The sequence below is a fragment of the Athene noctua genome, chromosome 4, assembly GCF_965140245.1.
Source record: "Athene noctua chromosome 4, bAthNoc1.hap1.1, whole genome shotgun sequence".
Classification (NCBI taxonomy): domain Eukaryota; kingdom Metazoa; phylum Chordata; class Aves; order Strigiformes; family Strigidae; genus Athene; species Athene noctua.
The window spans coordinates 32,903,877-32,925,816 of NC_134040.1; the positions used below are offsets into that span (position 1 = coordinate 32,903,877).

Here is a 21,940-nt window from a genome sequence, read left to right on the forward strand (position 1 = left end):
ATCTCTACTTCCTCACAAGTACTATACAGAGCACTCTGGTTTCCCAGCAGACGATTCTGCAGCTAATTGCATCCCTTTATGCACCTAGCCTTTCAGACAGGGATAAGGTTTGCACAAAGATCACTCTGGGGCAAATGCACTCTTGAAACCAGGGAACAATTCAGAGTCCAAGCTAGAAAAAAATAAATTTAAGCAAAATTCTATATTTTTTTGGGCTCTTGTTCTGTTGCTGGTTGAACATAGCCTCATCAACTCTTTCATTTTACTGATTGTGGAAGGATACATGAACCATTATGGCAGTGTTTTAGCTCACCAATCATCTTTGGGTTTGGTTTTTTTTTTCAAAGTTGAATTCATGGCAGCAGAGAATACTAATCAGGTGTGCAGATGGAGACACAGAATTGAACAGATGTATGAATAATCTGTGTTTTCACTCCTAACCCATACCTCCACTTTAGTCTTAAGCTACCAATGTCCCAAGAAACTGATCATTAGTCAGGTGTTCTTGTCACTGTTGCAGGCAGCTGGTACATTAACAGGTAGAGGTACCCATAGATAAAACATCCCAACTCTTCTGATACACTCTGCAGCACCTCATAGAGACAGCCATACACCTGAGGATGTAACAGTTCCATCAGATTAATCCCAGTTATTTTGAGGAAAGGACAGAAAGGGAGAATTATTCATGTCAGTGTACAGGGAGAATTACTCACATCAATGCACAGACACTCCACGTTCGTGACAAGACGAACAGACAAAGACTATAAACTTGAAAATCTGTGATAACATGACCTCAATTTCACAAGATCCTTATCCTAGGCACTCTGAAGCTGTCTGATAAGATTTAGATCATTCTAATGATTGTCTTTACTTATTTCCCTCTTCCTTTTAGGTCAGCACTGCTGGGCAGAGTCTAGTGCACAAGATGGCTGCTGTTTCTGCATTGCTATGTTATGTGGATTACCAAGGGGCATGGCTTGGTTTATTTTTCTGTACGCTGAGTGGCATTCAAAGTGATGAAAAACGTGCAGTCAGATGTGATACTGTGTCAGCAAAGATGAAACAAGTTAACTAAAAAACAAGCAGCTTCTCACATCTGGCAGATGGGATAAAATCACAGCCCACTCAGCTCTGATTCAGGCTTAAATACTGATTGAGGACAACACTGACAAAATCCTCTGAAGAGCTCAGATGCCACCTATGAATCATTTCACACCTGGATGGAATATTTTTCCCCTTCCTTTTGCTGCAGCTTGCTGACACAAGGACCCTGCAAAGTTGATAGTACGTTACAGAGGGGGAAAAAAATCACCATTCCTTTCAGTGAAATCCAAGTCTGCGTTGAAGAACTTCCATTCCTAATAAGTTGAATATAACCAGGAACTTTGCCTAATTGGGATTGCTAAAAAGGGAAAGAACTGGACATAACAAATTGGCTGCTGAGGAGAGTTTCTCCCCACCACTGTAATGGTGGCTGTGGTTTTTTTCTTTTTCTATTATGTTTTTGAGTTGGCTGCTGGTAGGCAAACTCATTATTCTAAGTTATTTAAAAATTATAAAGTAATAAAAATCAAGGCTGTGGTAGAAAGCACACCTGCTATGAAAATACAGTAGCTATGTTACTTGGACTATTTTACAACTTCTAGGGAGGTTTTTTCTTTCTTTCAGTTGTTTACAACTAACCGCTACATGCTACAGACATTCTTATTTTTACTGTACAGTTTTGTTACTCTAATTTTCCATACTTGACCTTCTTCTTATATTAGGTTGAACAAGCTGAATTTTCTAGAATAATCTTTGAGAAGCTGGTGTACAAAATGTGTTGAAATATGAAAGAATGTTTTTATTAAGTCATTTTTATAATTGCTTTTTTTTTCTTTTTAAAGGGTAACAATTCAGATCGCAATCCACTTCGACCAAAATAGCAAGATGCCAAAAAGAAAAAGATGAAGCTCCTTCTCAATTACAGCTGTGAACAAAACAGTCTCCCTGTGTGTTTGCTTTATGGATTATGTTTATAACTGTGAAGTAGTTCACTGTGTAACACACCTGAACAGTGTGTAGTAGCTCTGAATACTTAGTCTCTCTATTTATCCTAGGAAGAACCTGACAGGAAAAAAAAACAAAACAAAACAAAACTGTAGCTGTAGATCACCCTGGATGCAAAATCACTTGGCAAAAAAAAAAGGTACTTGTAATTATCCTGCCACTGTTATTTTTAAAAAAGAAAATAAATAAGGATAAATAGATATATTTGTTGCACTGCATCTCTTAAGGTAGGTTCGTTTTTATGTTCTGTTCATGCCTTTTCAGGCAGGTATTTAAATTTTGAATTCTCTAAGAACGTGCTGAAGTAGCTTCATCATCAGGGATGCTGTCCCTGACTATAGCCTGTTTCCTCGTACAAGGTGCTGGAAGCTAGAGTTACATATTCCATGAGCACCAGTCCCAGGCCCTCAAGCCCCGACAGTGGAGCATTCATCTCCTTCTCTCCCATTCACTGAGTTAGGGTGAAGGAGAAAGAAGCTGTCTTTGAAAGGAGGAAGGTGCTTCTGCACTTCACAGACTTACCTCCCAGCTTTCTTCAGGTGAGGTCTTTCTCATCTTCCCCTCTACATCCTTAACCACATTGTTGAGGCTTATAGGCAGGACTTAATTTATGTAAAAAGCTGGAGAAAATTGTGCATTCCTCTTCCACATCTTCTGGAAGTAGGATGATATGAAAATAAGGTACATAAATGAGTTTCCATGATGCAATATTTGCTATCCTCATTAACCTGCTTTTTTACATTTTTCATTCTAGGGAAAGTCAGCAGGTTGAACTGTCCTGGTTTAGCTAAGATAGAGTCAAGTTTTTTTCCAGCAGAGAGAGAGGGGGAAGGGATCTTCAGCCGGGTTATTCATACCATGCTGATGTCAGGTTCAGGGGCGGAGCCTTTTTACTTTCGCTTCTGGTCTTGGGGGTTTGCTATACACGCGGTGGGCTTGCTCCTTGACCATCTAGCGGTATTTCTCTGTATGTCTTTTGTCTTGTTCACTGTTATTGCTGTTCATTGTTATTATCATTGCTACTGTTGTTGTTCAGATTGTTCTATCACTCTGTTGTATTAAATTCCTTGTTATTTTAGCCCGGGTCTGTGCCTAACTTCCAGCCCGACCGGCTGAGGGTGGGGGAGGGGCAACGGCAACGTGCTCTCCAATCCTGGCAGGAGCTAAACCTGCACATGAACAAAGGTTAGTTTACCTGTAAAAATAACTTCTGTCCTTCCTCCTCCACTATAATACAGTTTTACTACTAGCCCAGTTTAGAAATGGATTTGTTATTTATGCAGTTAGAATAAAGCCTTTGTAAATAAAAGGAGAAATAGCATTATGCAGTCTATCCAGAGTGCGGGCTCTGTGTGTTGTCTTGTGGACCAGCTTCTTGCTGAGAAAAGGCAGCACATACCAGAGTGATTGCTGTGGAGGAGGCAGCTGCTGTCTTGGCACAGAAACTGGGCAGCAGGTGCAGGAGCCTGTGACTGGTGCATGAAAGGGGAATGCAAATTCCCTAGCCCCAGTCAAGCCAGAGGCTGCTCCCATAGCAATTCATGAACTCAGTGTTTGATGTTAGGGTGATACAAGTTTCATCGTGCACTGTACCCTCTACTTCATCATTCGGTGCAGCCGCTGTGCCCAGCTTTAATTTTGAGCATCCTGAGCTGCTGTCAAGACTGTTGAACCCTGGCTTGGAAACAGCTATTCACACCTGTCTGTAGCAAATGAGAGAGAAAATGACTGATTTTTCTATGGCTAACCAGCTCTTAAAGGAAACATCACAAACTTTCTGAAATGAGGTGTTATAAGAACTCATTTACTCTTCGAGTGTTCAGCCGGGACTGAAAATCCCAGCTCAGTGCTGACAGATGCTCGGTGAAGACGTGCTCAGATGTGGACAGAAGCAACATCGGAGTCTCCTGTATAAATGGCTCAAACCTTACTTATTTCTTTGTCGTTCAGAGACAAAAACTGTGGGTCTTATAGGCCCCTACGAACCAACGTGTTCAAAAGAGTCTAGATGTCTGGCTAAGCCCACAAGAACAATACCTGTGCCTATCCACATATTTCCCTTTTCTCCTACATGGATACTGATTCGTAACATCATCATGAAAAGAAGTCAGTTGCATGCAATGATGTGCAAAAGACTATTGTTGACAACTGTCATCTCTAGAAGAGCAAGCAAGGACCTATACCTCTACATGGGTTTTTGGGGGTAGGGTTTTTTTCATCCTTCCTAGACAGCCTGTTCTTGACAGCTGAAACTGGCACTGAAAAGAACTTTTTCTGAAAATAGGCAAAATGTCATTCATTTTCTAAGACTTCTGTTCTGGGGCATTTTCCCTGTCACTTTGGGTGGCTTTCTTTGTACTAGTTGTGTGCAGCAGGACCCATTGTGGACTCCTTACACTATTTCTCCTGGAAAAGAACAATCTTTTGGTAGTGCACCAGTGTCTGCTTTTTCTCTCAGCTCCTCTCTGTCTGCTCTTAGTCATGCTGAGCAGATTTTCCCCATGTAAAGGAAGAGACTAATGCCTACGGATGCATTCCCTCACAGCTACATCTGTCCTGCTCTCAGTCAGATCCAGATAGCTTGCTTCTGCCAAGCAACTGTATCCTAACTTGTGCTTTATGTTGTGGGGTCCTGTGTCATCAGCTGTTTTTTAGTTGGAGAACATGGCTGGTAAGGATTTTCAAAGGAACTAGTCTATTTACAAGGTTACTGGTTTTAGGTGTCTGGTAAACTGGCATTTCACACCCAAAATTGCTAAAGTTCAGCAGGAGTTTAGTGACAGAAAATGTATCTTCTGATACCAACAGACACTTCGCCATTATTCCACTGTGCTGCATTAAGCTCTCTGGAACATGTTTTTTCTTTCTTCTTTATTCAAAAAAAATTAGCTATAGTATGACCCAAAAGGATGTCTCATTATAAGCAAACTAAATACACTGTCCTTCTTCCATGGAGGTTACTCTTCAGGAAGAAAAATATAAAAGATAATGTGAATAAATCACCTGCTTTTCATCAGTTATTTATATAGACAAAGCAATCTGAGTGCCAGTGACACTGTGGGGCCTTCTGTTAGTGCTTTTCTCCCCTACCCTGTGAAGTCCAGAGATGCAGTGAAAAGCAGCATCTGGAGCCAGTCCATTCCAGAGAGTGACAAAACAAAGCATTTGTCTTGGTGCTACATCAAGACCCATTTTAAGCCCTGAAGTTTGGTCTAGTGGTTAGAAGATTAGATGACTTTCCTTAGAACTAGTAAGCCATAAAACCATTCCAGGGAACTCTAATAAACACTAGGGGGAAGGGGGGAGGGAAGAGCCACTTGGCCTTTCAACTGCTTTTCCTTATTGTCTGATAACTCTATAGAATGTACATTTGGGATACCTCACTGCTTTTTAAATGTGGTTTTCCTTGGAGAAAAAGTTATGTAGAACACAATCACAAAAACCTGTGGCTGAAAGTTCAAGGCTGACGATTCAGAACAGAGTGAATGATGTGGGCAAAGTTCATAGAAGCTCATCTTGTTGTCAGACAGATTGACCTACTTGGTATGAATGATCCATCTATTGATAATGCCTCTAACTACAGGAGTATGTTTTGAAGCTACTGTAGGAGGCATTAAAGCAACCACCTTGATACTTTGTTTCCTATTTAACCATAAAGGTACTAACACATTTGGACAGCCAACATTCCTGGGCAGAGCGTTTTTCTTTTTTTTTTTTTTTTTTTTCTCTTTGTGGGTGCAACTGCGACAGAGAGGTTACTATTTCTCTAGTAACAGAGAAACACACTAACACTTTCTTTGCTTTCTTTGCTTTCTTTTAGAACTGGGTCATCTTTGACATTTCTAATCTTGCTAACCTACTCAAAATTGAAAGCATGAAAACAAGGCAGAATATATATGAAAATCTATGCTTCTTGCCGATTTTAACATACAGGAGGACTGTTTTTACTAGAGGTTGGTAGAAAGTCAGGAATAATTAGGGCTGGGAGCAAGTCAGTCATTTCAGAAAGAGTTACACTTTCCCTAGACCTCCTCTTCCCTGGGTAGTTCAGACAGTTGCAGTTCTGCTTTTCTATAAAATAAGTTAGAGGAGATTCTGTGGAATAACAGAAAAGAGGATCTGGTAGGAAATGAATTGGCATCCCTTTCCTCAGACACATCACCTAATTGTGGCCAGTGGTACTGAATAGAAAGAAGTGCAAGGAAGCAAACTTTAGGTTACAATAGTTTGTTTGACATGAATATGTTGATCTTCAGGTTTGCTGGCAAGAAGCTCCACTCAGAAATACTGTGGTGACTCTCTTATAGAGAGAGTCAGATATGTGTCTGCTAAATCAGGCAATAACAATCTTTTACTTAAAAGGAAATGACATGAAATTCCAACAAGAGTCACCTGGATAACAAAAGTTGATATAAAATCAGAGTAATTAGTAAGAAATATACTTACTGGTGTGGTTAGGTGATAATTTAGAAAATTAGCATGTGAAACATGAGAAAAAACAAGTAAGGGATTGGGGTGCCTAGAACATGATGTTTCTTGCTACTGCTGCTGCCAGAGTAACAAGCTACTCTGATGCTAACAATAGAGGATGTTACTGTTTCCCCTTAATTTCTGTTTGAGCAAATGTATTACTTTTGGGGTACTCATTTCTGTATGGCAGTTCATAATTAGGCCTAGGGGACATAGCAGGTGGTGTAAGAAGGACTTATCACTGCATTCACATCAGTGGGCTGCCAGTCTGAAAGAACTTTTCTTTACAGTATAGTGGGGGGACACACACACTTGAATCATGGGTGAAGATATCTAAATGGAGGTGCCAGCATCTGAGCTGGGTATGTAAAATCTCGTTACTAGTAATGGATATATAGTTAAGAAAAGCTATTGAGTGTTCAGTGATGTCTGAAGCTGGCACCCTAGGGTGTCCATCAGATGCCTACAGGTGGATCAGGAGTTCAGGTGCTCTGGGCTATCAGATATTTTTCACCTGCAACTGGCAGGCTTGGCTCAGGAGCTAGCTAAGACACAGATCTTTCCAGAGGAGCTGCAGGGAGGGGCTGAGAGAAACCTTCAGCATGTCATGAATGGTATTAGAGGCCAAAGGGGCCTGGAGGGCTAAGTCACCTCCTTCACTGGCTGTGGGCCATTACATGCACGTACCTGTGGCAAACAGGATATTTCAGGCATGATTCTCACCAGGACCCAGGACCTCATTGCAGGGGAGAAAGCCAAGCAACTAATGGCCAAAATGGTGCTCTTTGCATAACCTGGAAAAACAGTTTTAAGTTGCTTTGGTAGTTAAGTTGCCTGGAGATCAGTTAACAGTGAAGGAAAGAAAGGAAGAGTTGCACTTCAGTTAGCTTCAGCATGACTGAGAGAGCATTTTCAGTGCAGAGTGTTATACAGTTATTTAAATGTCTTATTTTTAGTCTGCTACTTTGGAATTCAGTTTTTTAAATTGCAGAAGTCCTCTTCCTACAGGGATCACAGAAAGGAGAGTGAATATTTATCACTCCTAGCTGAAGAGAGGTCACTGCCACTGCAGGTGCAACTGACTGTTCACTGGTGACTCTTCCTGTGGTGCTCCTCTCCCTGTAAACCCATTTCAGTTCAAGGACTTTCCTGTTTTCAGCTTTTGCCCTTCAAGCTGCAGATGGGAAACTTACTGTAGTCAAGCAAAGGCTGCCCTCTTCTGATATAAATGAAACAAAGTACAGGTGGGAGGGAATGAGGAAATAAGAATGAAGGTCCACAGGAAGAAATGTGTTTAGATTGTGCCCTTAAACAGCAGTCAGCAGATGTTTTATTTACATAGCTTCAACTTCTGCCTACTGTGATGGTTTGACTCTGGCTAAATGCCAGGTATCCACGAAGTCGCTCTATCACTTCCCCCCCCCACCTTCCCTTTGTTTTCTCAACAGGGTAAAGAGGGGAAAGAAGATAAACTAACCCTTGTGGGTGAAACAAAAGCAGTTTTAATATAAGCAAAGCGAAGCAAAAGTCCGCGCGCGGAAGCAAAAGCAAACAGATTTATTCTCTACTTCCCATGAAGAGGCGATGTCGGGCCTTCTCAGGAAGCAGGGCTCCAATATGCGTAGTGGTTGCCTCGGAGGACCAAGGGTGACCCCACCCCCTTCCTCCTTTCTCCCAGCTTTATACTGAGCAGACGTCATATGGTATGGAATATCCCTTTGGTCTGTTCGGGTCAGCTGTCCTGGCTGTGTCCCCTCCCAAGATCTTGCCCACCCCATCCCACTGGGGGAAATATCAGAAAGAGCCTTGGTGCTGTGTAAGCACCGCTCAGCAGCAGCCACAACACCAGGGTGCTATCAACACTCTGCCAGCTCCCAGCATAAACCACAGCACCATGAGGGCTGCTATAGGGGAAAACCGATTCCAGTTCAGCCAGACCCAATACACCGACACATTTTGACTTAGCCCATGTTGCAGCTAATTTCACTGAAGGGGCAGGGGACTGGCACACCACAGGAGGAGTTTCCAGGTGTCTTCCACCAAAAAGAGAAGTCCTCAACTGGGTACAGACAGGGTAAGAGCTGGAACAACTTTGCCATCATGTAATGATTGTCCCAGGGGAAGTCCCCTCAATCTGAGCGCTGAGAAGGGACCTGTGGAAGAAGCAAGAAAACCTTGCCATGCAAGTGTTTTCCTGGCAGGTAAGAAGGAAACTGGAGGAAATTCTAATGACAGCATCAAAAGATAGATGGTCATTCCCAGTTGACAAGATTTGATTTCCTGGGATGTCTGTATAAGGCATTTTGTGAGAAAATGCAGCTTTTCTTTCTGGTGTGGCAAGAACCACCACAGGACACCACCAGCAGCAGGAAGTGCCAATGGGGTGTGCCAGTACCAGCCCATCAGCAGCTGCACCTCAGCAGTGATGGCAGCAGAAGCTGTGGTCCTCAGTCTTCCAGAATGCCACAAGGCCTTGCCATGCCCCAGCCTCGTCTGTCACAGCAGACCCAGACAGCAGCATCAACACAGTCCCAGCCCGAGACTACCTACAGCTGAGTGCCGGTCCTGGGGTGAGGGGGCCAAGAGTGGGGTGTAGTTTCTGCACCCACTGTGAGCGGCTGCCCCTAATTTCATGTAAAGAGTAATAGTGAATGGGAGAGCATCATTTTGTTTCGGTGGAGGGTGATGGGGAGTAGCTGAGAGAACAGACCTGTTTCAGCCTGTGGAATTTAGAGCTGACAGTGGGAGAGTATTTCCCACAGAAGACGTGGCATTTTGGGCAGTGGACTGTCCTAGACAGCTGCTGGGAAGAGCAGTGTGGTACACATACTGACACAGGTTACCACAGGGTGGTTGCCAGTGGTCTGTGGTGCCATCAGAGAAGCCCTGGCCAGGAGTCGTTTGCTTTCCTAAACAACTGACAAATCTAAGTATCTCCCTGGTCATTTTTAGTTTATGGTAGTTCAGGCTACTTGAAAACCTTCTGGCCAATGAATTTTGTGATGGCAGATTTGTAATCCGAAGAATCTGGAGTGTAAAAAGCTCTGCCCACCTCATGTGTCACACCACATTACTATGTGGCAGTTCACTTGACCGTGGTGAATGGCTCAGTCCAGCATTTTCTGGTACACACTTTCTAAAAGCCTCTGTATGTGTGTCTCTGTGTGTGTGTGTGTGTGTGTGTGTGTGTGTGTATGAATACAGAGGTTTGTATAGACTTACAAAGCCGCTTTTGCTGAAGTATTAATGTATATCTGTTCTAGAACTTCTGTGTTTGAAAGCCTTTGCTTAGCGCATAGTTGTGTCTATATAACCAGTGCTTTAGCTCCTAATGTGTTATACTTGCACTGTGAATTTCTTCATAGGTCCTTTGACTGTTTCTGTTTGCCCATGTAAATCTAGCCAATTATCTTCTGCACGGTAGGGAACAGAACAAATGTGGGGTGAATAGGCCTTCCCAATTAGATCAAGACAAAGGGAAAGAGAAGTAACAAGGGGATATAAGCGTTAGGACAAGAGGGAATGGCCTCAAGCTGCGCCAGGGCAGGGTCAGACTGGCTCTGAGGAAGTATTTCTTTGCAGAAGGGGTTGTTGGGCGTTGGAATGGGCTGCCCAGGGCAGGGGGGGAGTTCCCATCCCTGGAGGGGTTGAAGAGTCAGGGTGACCCAGCGCTGAGGGATCTGGTGGAGTTGGGAACGGTCAGGGTGAGGTTCATGGTTGGACTGGAGGAGCTTCAAGGGCTTTTTCCAACCGAGATGGCTCTGGGATTCTGGGAAGTACTGGAGCGGTGTGAGAGAGCACCTTTACCCCCAGGGCCATAAGGTTATTCAGCGCAGAAGAGCAGCTCTACTAGGACAGAGAAGATGAAGCACATCTCAGAATGGTCTGACTGAAGAGAGGTGAGATTCATTGTTAGCCATCCAGTGTTTGGACCAGTCTGAGTCAGGACTGAGCAGCCAGGCCACAAGACACTGGCAATGCTGCGTTGGACCATTCTCATACTGTCCATGGCTACTCTGCATAAGAAAATAAATCTCCAAGGAGCCTGGTGTACAACCTCGACCTGATGCATAAATGGCTGTAGTGGATTGTTCAAGCTCAGCCTCTGGTGAGAGCTTTTTCATGCTCTATTTCTCACTGCTCAAGGAAGAGAGCCAGCACACATGAGATTCCCAGAATTGTTCTCATGTGAGGAGAAGCTAATCAGATGTCCCATGCCTTCTCCATCTTCCTCTATCCACTGTGCTGCCTAAGGGACCAAGATGTTGTACTACAATGCTCTCTTTCACTCCATGTACAGTCCTTGGTGCTTCGGGCTTCAGCTTAGACCCAAGCTGCAAAGGGAGACAGTATGATTTACGTGAGACAGCTTGATGTGTCAGAACTAGTGTATGCCCAGTCTCCAGTTCAGAGCTGTTCCTTCATGTGCATCATCAACACTGCTTATCATGGATAACACCTTTCTTTTCCCTGTCAGACTAAGCTAAGATTTAAAACCTCATTTACATCTTCTGTTACACTTCATAGTCATCCATGAAAGAAGTCGTTAGCTGTGAAAGATCTTTCAGTGGCTCTGAAAACACAGTGGTACATTGTATGATACTATCTTCTCTGCTAATGGATTGGATTTTGTCAGGATTTACACTGCTTGATTTATATAAAATAAACTGCTTCCTGAGATGTTTGAAGAGCTGCGCAGCCTAATAGCAGGCTAGGAACATTTAACTTGCTAGCAAGTCAGTATGAATAATAATAGAAAACTTCATCATGAAGACTAACTTTAGGTTTTCCCCTCTCTGTAATACAGTGGGGTTTTCTGTAGGAGGAAGTTCATGTGCCTTGAAAGGTAGATCTTTTCCAGGAAACTAACTGAGGCTGTGGTGTGAAGACAATGAGAATTAATCATAATAAACTTTACCGGAGCATATTTCCTAGACAGTCTCATTTCTCTGAGCTTTTCCCTTGATGTAATTGGAATAAAGGTAAAAACAAGCAGTAATTCAGGTAGGACACTACAGCCTGTTTTGCACCAACTAGAAAGCTAGTTTATTCAGTGTAAAGGAAATGAGATTCAGCACATGACAGATGTTATCTTGCTTAATGCCCAAATGAAAAGTGTTCAGATATTCTGGAGATGAGGACAAAGTAAAATGCAAAATGAAAGAAAGAAAAGCATCAAAAGCATGAGCAGAGCTTTCTCTCTGTAAATTTATATCACAGAATCATCTAGGTTGGAAAGGACCTTGAAGATCATCTAGTCCAACCATTCACCTAGCACTGACAGTTCCCAACTACAGCATATCCTTAAGCGCTGAATTGACCCGACTCTTCAACCCCTCCAGGGATGGCAACTCCCCGCCTGCCCTAGGCAGCCCATTCCAACGCCCAACAATCCCTTCTGCAAAGAAATACTTCCTCGGAGCCAGTCTGACCCTGCCCTGGTGCAGCTGGAGGCCATTCCCTCTTCTACTGTCATTTACTACTAGGTTCAAGAGACTCATCCCCCCTCTCTGCACCCTCCTTTCAGGGAGCTGTAGAGGGCAATGAGGTCTCCCCTCAGCCTCCTCTTCTCCACACTAAACCCCCCCAGTTCCCTCAGCCGCTCCCCATCAGACCTGTGCTCCAGACCCTGCACCAGCTCCATTGCCTTTCTCTGGACACGCTCGAGTCATTCAATGGCCTTTTTGTAGTGAGGGGACCAAAACTGAACCCAGTCATCGAGGGGCGGCCTCACCAGTGCCAAGTACAGGGGTCAGATCCCTTCCCTGTCCCTGCTGGCCACGCTATTGCTGATACAAGCCAGGATGCCATTGGCCTTCTTGGCCACCTGGGCACACTGCTGGCTCCTGTCCAGCCAGCTGTCAATCACCCCCCCAGGTCCCTCTCTGACAGGCAGCTCTCCAGCCACTCCTCCCCAAGCCTGTAGCACTGCTGGGGGTTGTTGTGGCCCAAGGGCAGCACCCGGCATTTGGCCTTATCGAAACTATTGGGGCATACGATTTAACATAAACTTTCTCTTGTAATTCCTTTTATCCTGTAACTGAAGAGGGAGAGGTGAGTTTCAGAAACCCCAAACAGAACTCTAACTTTGTACAGGAAAAAAAAACAGCAAGCCTGCAATCACCCACATATTTAATTTTTTGAAACAAATAAATACCTGGGGAATAAACCCAATAAGCATATAAAAATGTTTTTAGACAATTAATTCTCTCTGCCTCCCCTCCCCCCACTCCACTTACCAGCACTGGTCAAAAAGAAAATGTTTTCCAAGTGCTGCCTCTCACCATGTTGCTTCAAATCACATTCTTGCTACTTTTGTCAATCCATTCATGTATCTGTTTGATACCACATTACTTGTACAACGTCCTATAAGCAGGCAAGTAATCTATTTTACAATTTGGAATTAAGTAAATTCTATAAGTAAGTTACAGAACAAATTACATGATGTAAGTAAATTCACAGCAACACACTGGACAGTTCTGCTTGTAATAAATTATGGTAACTAATTTGCTAAGTTAAGCAAGGCGGGTGCTGTAATAAACTATTGTAACTAATTTGCTAGGCTGGGCAAGGCGGGTAGGTACACTTGAATGATCTGTAAATGTTAAACAATTAAATGTAAAGGGGGCCATTCAGATTGGAACAATGTAACCGTGTCTCAGAAACCCCACCTAGAGCTGACATGTAACTGCTGCTTGAAGAAAAGCCCTCCAAAAGGATGAAATCATGAGGCTTTTAAAAAATCCAATAGGAGAAAAGTGCGCCAAGAGACCAAGGCTTCGAGACTTTCAAAAGACCCAATAGGAGGAGGACATGCACCCCAGCCACCCAAATGACCAATGGAAAAGAGCAGGACAGCTATCTGACGGGAGGAGATTGGTTAAAGACGATGGCACAAGAGTATAAAAAACGCTGCTTTTTGGAACTCGGGGTGCGTGTGGCAGAGCTGCGGCTCTCCATGCACCCAGCGCTGCTTTGCCTATTGCTTCCCACCCTAAATTGGTTGAACCCAAATAAAATTATATATTTTTATAAAAATTGGCTTTGTCTGATTATAACAATTTGGTGACCCCGACGTGATCTCAGTGTGCTTTCCTAGACTGTGGCTTCTCGAGGGGCGCCCCACAGATTGTGGCTCGAAAGTAGCAGTCTGGGTCAGTCTCCAGAGATCAATGGACAAAAGAGAAGCAATAGTCAAAGGAATTGGAGCTCCAAAGGAAAGACTGCAGTATAAAATACCCGTAATTCTGGTGCACGAAGATCCGAACGCAGATGACGGAGTCGTGAGTATAAGGCATACCGTTCGGTTGGGTGGGATTCGGTTGCTTGTGTGTGAGAGTGTGATTGAGATGGAACCTTATTCTGGAAATGAAAGTAGTTTCGGAGCCAGGATTTGAGTTCCGAATCGAGTGTGGAGGTCTTCTAACCGCGGTTCCAAACTCCCACGAGGGATTTGGCTGGTGAAGGACCGAAGCGGATCCTATAGGACTCGTGGGTGGGAGCACGGGTTCTAGGGGTACGTGGGTGGGTAAAGGGTTCAGCCCCCCGCAAGACACTCTCACTGGTAACCAAGGGCGAGAGGAATTGCCGTAGAAAATTCCCAAGGCGAGAGGAATTGCCGTAGAAAATTCCCAAGGCAAGAATTGCCATAGAAAACTCCCAAGGCGAGAGGAATTGCCTTAGAAAATTCCCAAAGGATACATGGATGTGTAAGAGGCCCAACTCCCTGGATCCAACCCCCTACAGGGGCTGTAGGAGTTGCCACAGTAAAACCCCTAGGTGGGTCAAAAGGAATCAAAAACCCGGGACCAGGAAAAAAAAAAAAAAAAAAAAAAAAAAGTAAATTACTGGATATACCACCAGATAGTCCATTAGGCATAATGATTAGAAATTGGTATGAAAGTGGTCCTAGAAAAGGAAAAAGTAAATTAAAATTAGTCCAATATTGTATGGTTGAATGGCCGAAGAAACCTTTAAAACCACCTGTCTTCTGGCCTACTTTTGGATCTTTTGAAGACTGGATTTGCCAGGCTTTCAGTACATATGTTTACTCAAGAAAACCTTTTAGTTGAGAAGAAAGCGATTATGCAAAATTGTGGATCAGGACTTCACATCCTTATCCAGCTTCAATACTTACACTAAAAAAGGATAAAAAAATCTGAAGAAAAAGGGGATAAGAACAAGGAAGGGATAGAGAAAGATCATGAATGGGAACCACTATATAACTGGCCGTCTCCATACTTTAATTATCCGGTCCCGGCGCGTTTAACAGCCCCGGCCCAGGCGGTCTTAACAACTACGGCTGCCTTAACTGCCTCGGCGGCTTTAACAGCTCCGGCGGCTTTGACAGCCCCGGCCCCGGAGGCCTTAACTGCTCCGGCGACTTTAACTGCCCCAGTGGTTCCCCTTCTACCTCCGGCTGCATGTACAAGAAGTAAAACTGCCGTAACTGAGGGAGCTTCTTTATATCCCTTACGGGAGGTACCCCTCGGAGGCAATCAAGGAGGCATCGGATTTGTGGCAGTCCCGTTAAACACCTCCGATGTACCAAATTAAAAAAAAAGAAAAAAAAAAAAAAAAGAAATGGGGACTCTATTAGATGATCCTCTCGGAGCAGCTGAGAGGTTAGATCAATTTTTAGGTCCCAATACACCTGGGAAGAAGTACAGTCCATTCTAAGCATTTTATTTACGACCAAGGAAAGGCAAATGATTAGACCAGCCAGAATGTGTTTGTGGGAACTGCAAAACCAAGCGGGGCCGCCGGCAGATCAAAACTGGCCCACTGTCCGCCCTAACTGGGGTCATCAAGAACAGGGCCGACAGAATACGAGGGACCTTAGAAATTTAATAGTGGCCGGCATTAGAGAAGCAATTCCTCGGTGGCAAAACATTAATAAAGTCTTTAGCAAACATCAAGGGAGAGATGAACCACCCACTGGTTGGCTGGAAAGATTAAGAAAGATTCCACCAGTGTCACCTTCCAAGCTAATATAAGGAGAACAATCACAAACTGATATGAAATCTTAAACATGTTTTAAAGTCAGTTTTAAAGTCTTTGGGTCACGGCTTATAATCTTCCATGGAGTAGGTGCTTTCTTCACTCGGGTATAGTGTATCCAAGCATCTGATTCTGCAATTTTGATAGCCGTAAAGGTTGTTAACAGTATCTGAAAAGGTCCTTTCCAACGCTCCTGTAAAGGTTCAGAAGTCCATGTTTTCACATAGACATAATCTCCTGGTTGAAAATCATGCACTGGAGTTTCCAGGGATAATGGTCTATTCCACAGCACTGCACTCCGAATCGCAGTCAATGTTTTTCCTAAAGAAAGCAAATCGTTATACACATCCTGTTTTCCTTTTACATGCATGTTTGGATTTGGTTCTGGGGACTCATAAGGTTTTCCATACAACAATTCATAAGGACTGACTGAGGTTCCACTCTTTGGTTGTACTCTGATTCATAATAATGCTATTGGAAGTGCTTGAGGCCATTTTAAATTGGTCTCTTGACAAACCTTACTTATTTGCCTTTTTAAAGTTTGGTTCATTCTTTCTACTTTTCCACTGGATTGTGGCCTCCACGGTGTATGTAAATCCCAACTGATGCCCAAAACTTTACTAACATTTTGGACTATTTCTGCAACAAAGTGTGGACCTCTGTCAGATGAAATTCCAATAGGAACTCCAAATCTTGGAATTATTTCTCGCAGTAACCACTTTACTACTTCATTGGCTTGTGTGGTGCGACAGGGAAAAGCTTCTGGCCATCCTGTAAAAGTATCAACCCCCACCAGAATATATCGGTACCCATTTTGTCTAGGTAATTCTGAAAAATCTACTTGCCAATAATCTCCAGGCTCTGTACCAGATTTTAATCTACCCATTTGAACTTTTTTCTTGGTTACTGGATTGTTTTTCAAACATACTTCACATTTTGCAGTTATTAATTTAGCCATGTCTATCATCTTGACAGATATAACTTGTTTTTGTAATGAAGTTACTAAAGCTTCTGCTCCCCAATGACATCCTTGATGTTTGGTCTGCATTATTTCTCTCATTAATAAAGGTGGAACTACTACTCGTCCATGAGGAGTTATCCACCATCCCGCTAAATTTTTCTTAGCATTCAAAAATTGACCTAATTTTTCATCTTCTACTGAATATTTTGGCCTTTCCCTGGGAAGAGTTACTGTTTTGGAGGGAATTAATGCCATTTGGAATGCTTGTTCTTTTGCTATTTTCCTTGCTGTGCGGTCAGCCAAATTGTTTCCAATAATTTCTTTTGTATTTCCAATTTGGTGTGATTTACAGTGCATGATTGCTACCTGATCTGGTTTTTGAACTGCCTGTAATAGTTGTAAAATTTCCTTTTGATGTTTAATATTTGATCCCTGAGAGGATAATAATCCCCTTTCTTTCCACAAAGCTCCATGGACATGTACCACCCCAAAAGCATACTTTGAGTCTGTCCAAATATTTACTTTTTTCTTTTCGCTTAATTCTAAGGCTCGAATCAAGGCAATGAGTTCTGCTTTTTGAGCTGATGTGGTACTCGTCAGTGCCTTTGCTTCTATAACTATGGTGTCTGTTGTTACTGCATATCCAGCGTATCAAATTCCTTGCTCCATAAAGCTGCTACCATCTGTATACAATTCCCAGTCTGGTCGGTCCAATGGCACATCCTTCAGATCTTCTCGACTGGAATAAACATACTCAATAGTAGCCAAACAGTCATGTTCCAGTTGTCCTTCTTCCTGTGTAGAGCTTAGAAAGGCTGCAGGGTTTACCAGGTTAGTTGTTTTTAAAATCACATCATCCTGTTCTGTTAGTATTACTTGATACTTCATCATTCAGCTTGGAGATAACCAATGTCCCCCCTTTTGTTCTAAAACAGTTATCACCATGTGTGGGACATAGACTGTTATTGTTCTTCCCAAAGTTAATTTCCGAGCTTCCTGTATGAGCATCACTGTTGCAGCCACAGCTCGAAGGCAGTTTGGCCACCCTTTACTCACTGTGTCCAGCTGTTTAGAGAAGTATCCAACAGGTCGTTTCCAGCTTCCCATCTTCTGGGTCAGCACACCCAGTGCCAGGCGTTGTCTTTCGTGAACAAACAGCTGGAAATCTTTGGTTAAATCAGGAAGTCCTAAAGCAGGTGCAGACATTAAGGCACGCTTTAATTCTATAAAAGCCTTCTGTTGTTGGGGGCCCCATACAAAAGGAGAATTCTTTTGGGCCTCATACAATGGTTTAGCTATTAGACCATAATTCATAATCCAAAGACGACACCACCCGGTCATTCCCAAGAATGCTCTGAGCTCATGAATGTTTTTCGGCTCAGGTATATTGCAAATGGTTTCTTTACGATCTTTTCCTAATTGTCGCTGTCCTTTTGAAATCTCAAAGCCCAGGTAAATCACAGTCTGACATGCTATTTGGGCTTTCTTCCGAGATACTTTGTACCCATTCAGTCCCAGAAAATTCAAAAGGTTTATTGTTACCTGTATGCAGGTAAATCTTTCTTCTGTAGCAATTAGTATGTCATCCACATACTGTAAAAGTAAATGTCCAGGCCTTGGTTGGTTCTGTTTCCAAATTTCAAGTTCTTTTGCTAACTGGTTTCCAAAAATTGTCGGGCTATTTTTAAATCCTTGGGGTAGTCTTGTCCATGTCAGCTGCATCTTTCGTCCTGTCTGTGGATTTTCCCACTCGAAAGCAAACAATTTTCTGCTTTCCTTCTCCAAAGGTATACAAAAGAAAGCATCTTTTAAATCAAGCACTGTAAACCACTGATAATTTTCTTTTAATGCTGTCAACAAGGTATAAGGATTTGCCACCACAGGATATATGTCCTTGACTATTTGATTCACCGCTCTCAAGTCTTGCACTAACCTGTATTCACCCGAGGGTTTTCTGACTGGTAAAATAGGAGTATTATATTCAGATTCACATTCCTCTAAAATCTTGTACTTCAGAAATTTATCAATTAGTTTCTTCAATTCCTGTCTAACTTCTGGTTTAATTGGATATTGTTTAATTTTTACTGTCCCTGCACCTTCCTTCAAATTTATTTTCACAGGCTCTGCCAATTTTGATTTGCCAGGAATGTCTGTTTCCCATACTGTAGGAATCACTGCAGAATCCACTTCTGGTGGAATTTCTTGCTCCTTTACCTTTTCTTGTATCATCAGGATTTCTCCTGTTTTTGACTCAGGTATTTTCAAGAAGAATTCCCCTTCCTCAAAAACAATTTGTGCGTTTAGTTTAGATAACAAATCTCTCCCTAACAAGGGTATCGGACATTCTGGTACATATAAAAATTCATGTGTAATTATTTTGTTTCCAAATTTTAAATTCAGAGGTTGCAGGAATGGCCTATTCTCCTCCTTCCCTGTTGCTCCTATTATGTTTGCTGGTTTTGTTCCAATTTTTCCTTTACAAGTGTTCAACACCAAAAATGTTGCTCCTGTATCTACTAAAAATTTAACTTCCTTTTCTCCCAGCTTAATTACAACCAGAGGCTCAGCTGGGTTCCCCTCCGGTCCCCTTCAGTCATCTAAACCCATCAATTTAGCTATTTCTTGCTGAGCACCTCCATTCCTTGGGCAGTTTCTTTTCCAATGTCCTTCCTCCCTGCACAAGGCACACTGATTTATTCCTAAGGGGCTGCTAAAACTTTGATTGCCACAATTCATAAATCCTCCCCTTCCACGGATTCCTCGTCCTCTGCCTCTGCTTCTTCCTCTGCTTGCTGTCCCTGTCATCACAGCCAATAATTTATTTTCTTTGGTCTTCCTTTCCTCTTTTTCCCTATTATTATATACTTTCCATGCTGCTTCTAGCATTTTATTCAGACTCCTTGAGTCCTCTCCTTCAAGTTTCTGGAGTTTCTTTCTTATATCTGGTGCTGATTGTCCCATAAAAATCAAAGCCAATTGTATCTGAGCTGCCTCCGTTTCTACTCTCAAATCAGTGTATTTTCTGGCAGCTTCTTTCAACCTCTCCAGAAATGCTGAGGGAGATTCATTCTTATCTTGTCTCACCTCGTATAACTTAGACCAATTCAGGGATTTAGGCATTGCATGTCTAACTCCATATAAAATCAATTTTTGATACCTATTCAATCTTTCTCTGTGTTCCACATTATTTGGATCCCACTGCAGATCCCCAGATGGAAAATTCTGCTCTATTGTCCCACCGGTTGTTCTACTTAATACAGCTACCTCTGCCTGTGCTTTGCTAGTTTTTAATACCATCTGCTTTTCTGTATCATCCAACAAATTATCTAGAATTACCTGTAAATCACTCCAGTCTGGATTCTGTGTTCTGATTATAGTATCTACCACCCTGCTTACTCTCTCAGGATCCTCTCTATACACTCCTGCTGCCTGCTTCCAAGCCATCAGATCCGTCACTGAAAAAGGCACTTTCACATACACCGGCCCATCATTGCCAACTCCCTGCTGCAGGGGAGCTATTGTTTGTACCTGCTGCCGAGTTCTTCGAGAAACAGGGGTATGAATTACGACCTCAGACGGCCCTTCCTCCACATCCTCTATTCCACTACTCTCAGGTTCCTCTGCCTGCTCTCTATGTTCCCACCTCCGATGCCGTTCTCTCTGCGGAGGGTATATATCTAATTCAGGCCCTTCTTTCTTTTCAGCAGAAGCAATTCTTTTCTTTAAACAATCTTTTCCAAGCTCACATGTTGAACAGCACTTTTTCACTGTTCTACCGTCCGTAGTCATAGCCATCACTAAATTATCTCTACTGATTAACTTACATTCTTTCTGCCAATCCTTCCTTTGCCTTAAATAAAAGAATAAATCAACATATGGCACCTCACTCCATTTTCCTTCCCTTCTGCAAAACAGCATTAACTGAAAAATGGTATTATAATTTAATGTCCCATTCATGGGCCATTTTTCCTGATCATCCAGAGTATACAGAGGCCACCAATGATTACAGTATTCAATCATCTGACTCTTTTGCAAATCGTCCTGCAAATCTCCCCAATGTGCTAACAAACATCCTAACAGAGAGGTTTTTGGAACTTTGTCATTTGCAGCAAGATTACCCATACTTTTGCTTTTAAACAAATGAGTCAGCTTAGATGCCATGGTTCAGTTATTTTGTTAACACAATATACAATTAATCACTCGCTCAAGTCTGTCGCTTCGTCCTCCGGATGCACCCTTCGCGGGATAACAGAACCGTGGATCCGAACTCCACACTCGCTTCGTGCTCAATTGCACGTCTCACACTTACAAACACACTCACACCTTTTTACGATTACTATTACAAACAAAGGTATACAACACAATACAACACAGTTCTTAATTACTATACAATATTCAATTGACGAAACAACCAATACTACAACTGAGTGCATAAAAACTTTTAACTTCCAATTAAATGCACTACTTTTGAGAACTCTATAGCATATAGGTTCTCTTATTCCCAATTCCACAACTGTCCAACCCTGCAATAGCTTTCGCTTATGTCTTACGGGCAGACGCCTAGGCTTCCAATACACGAGGATCCTCTAGCCCAATCCTGCGCAGCTTTCGCCGCGTCTGACAGGCAGGCTTATACAGTGGGACTCTAACCCACTGTGTGGGACTCTAACCCACTTTCCACGGGTGGGACTCTAACCCACTCCTTCTGGTGGGACTCTAACCCACTTATCCCAATACAAAAGAGAAGTGTCTTACCAAAATCCAGGGGACGTCGCGAAGAGCCTTAGGGATCAGGGATCGATGGGTATCCCCGAGAAATCCTCGGTGCCGGCTGGAACCGATCAGGTCCCCGACTCCTCCGGTCTCTCTCAGCGAGGTCCCATCTGGGTCGCCAGAAACTGTCACCGAAATCCGGGATAAAAGAACTTATCGACACCAATTTGATGCAGATAAGCAGACACTCCTTTATTAACGGCCGGACGTGTAGGGGAGTATCCTCACCAACAACACGTGCCAGGCACCAAGGTCATACATCTTATATAGAACTTACTCATACATATTCATTAAGTCTTCATACATAAGCATACAATTTCTAAGAAATCATTAACATATTCTCCTCCCATTTCCGATTCTGCGCAGTAGAGGTTAGAAATGTCCAGAAATGGGTCTGGGGTGTAATGTGAGTAGGTGGCCCATGAGTCGGTGGTCGCGATCTCCCCCTGCCGGAATTACCTTTTGCTTAAGGACACAGTTTTCTTGGCAGGTACCTGCAAGCTGTTACGGTTACTTCCCTCAGTTCCCATTAATCCTAGACCTTGACAAATACTTGCATTCTTCTAGTCCTATGTATGTATTATAAATCAGCTTACAAATCATCTTGTGTTTTGGTTACCTATGTTTTAACTGTTTCTACTAGACAATTGCGGCCAATCCCTTCGGCCTTGGTACGGGGCTGTACAG

At 42.9% G+C, this 21,940-nt stretch overlaps 1 protein-coding gene across 3 annotated transcripts in view; it reads left to right on the forward strand.

Annotated features, from left to right (window-relative positions):
- Positions 1–3,028, forward strand: part of RASGEF1B (RasGEF domain family member 1B) — a 39,883-nt gene extending 36,855 nt beyond the window's left edge. For 2 of the 3 annotated variants that reach the window (XM_074903839.1, XM_074903841.1), the window contains one exon: positions 1,887–3,028. In XM_074903839.1, coding sequence (XP_074759940.1) covers positions 1,887–1,950 — 64 coding nt within the window. In that variant the 3' untranslated portion in view covers positions 1,951–3,028. Of the gene's footprint in view, positions 1–892 lie in introns of all 3 variants that reach the window. The other variant, XM_074903840.1, reaches the window with a different exon arrangement.
- Positions 3,029–21,940: the final 18,912 nt, after the last annotated feature.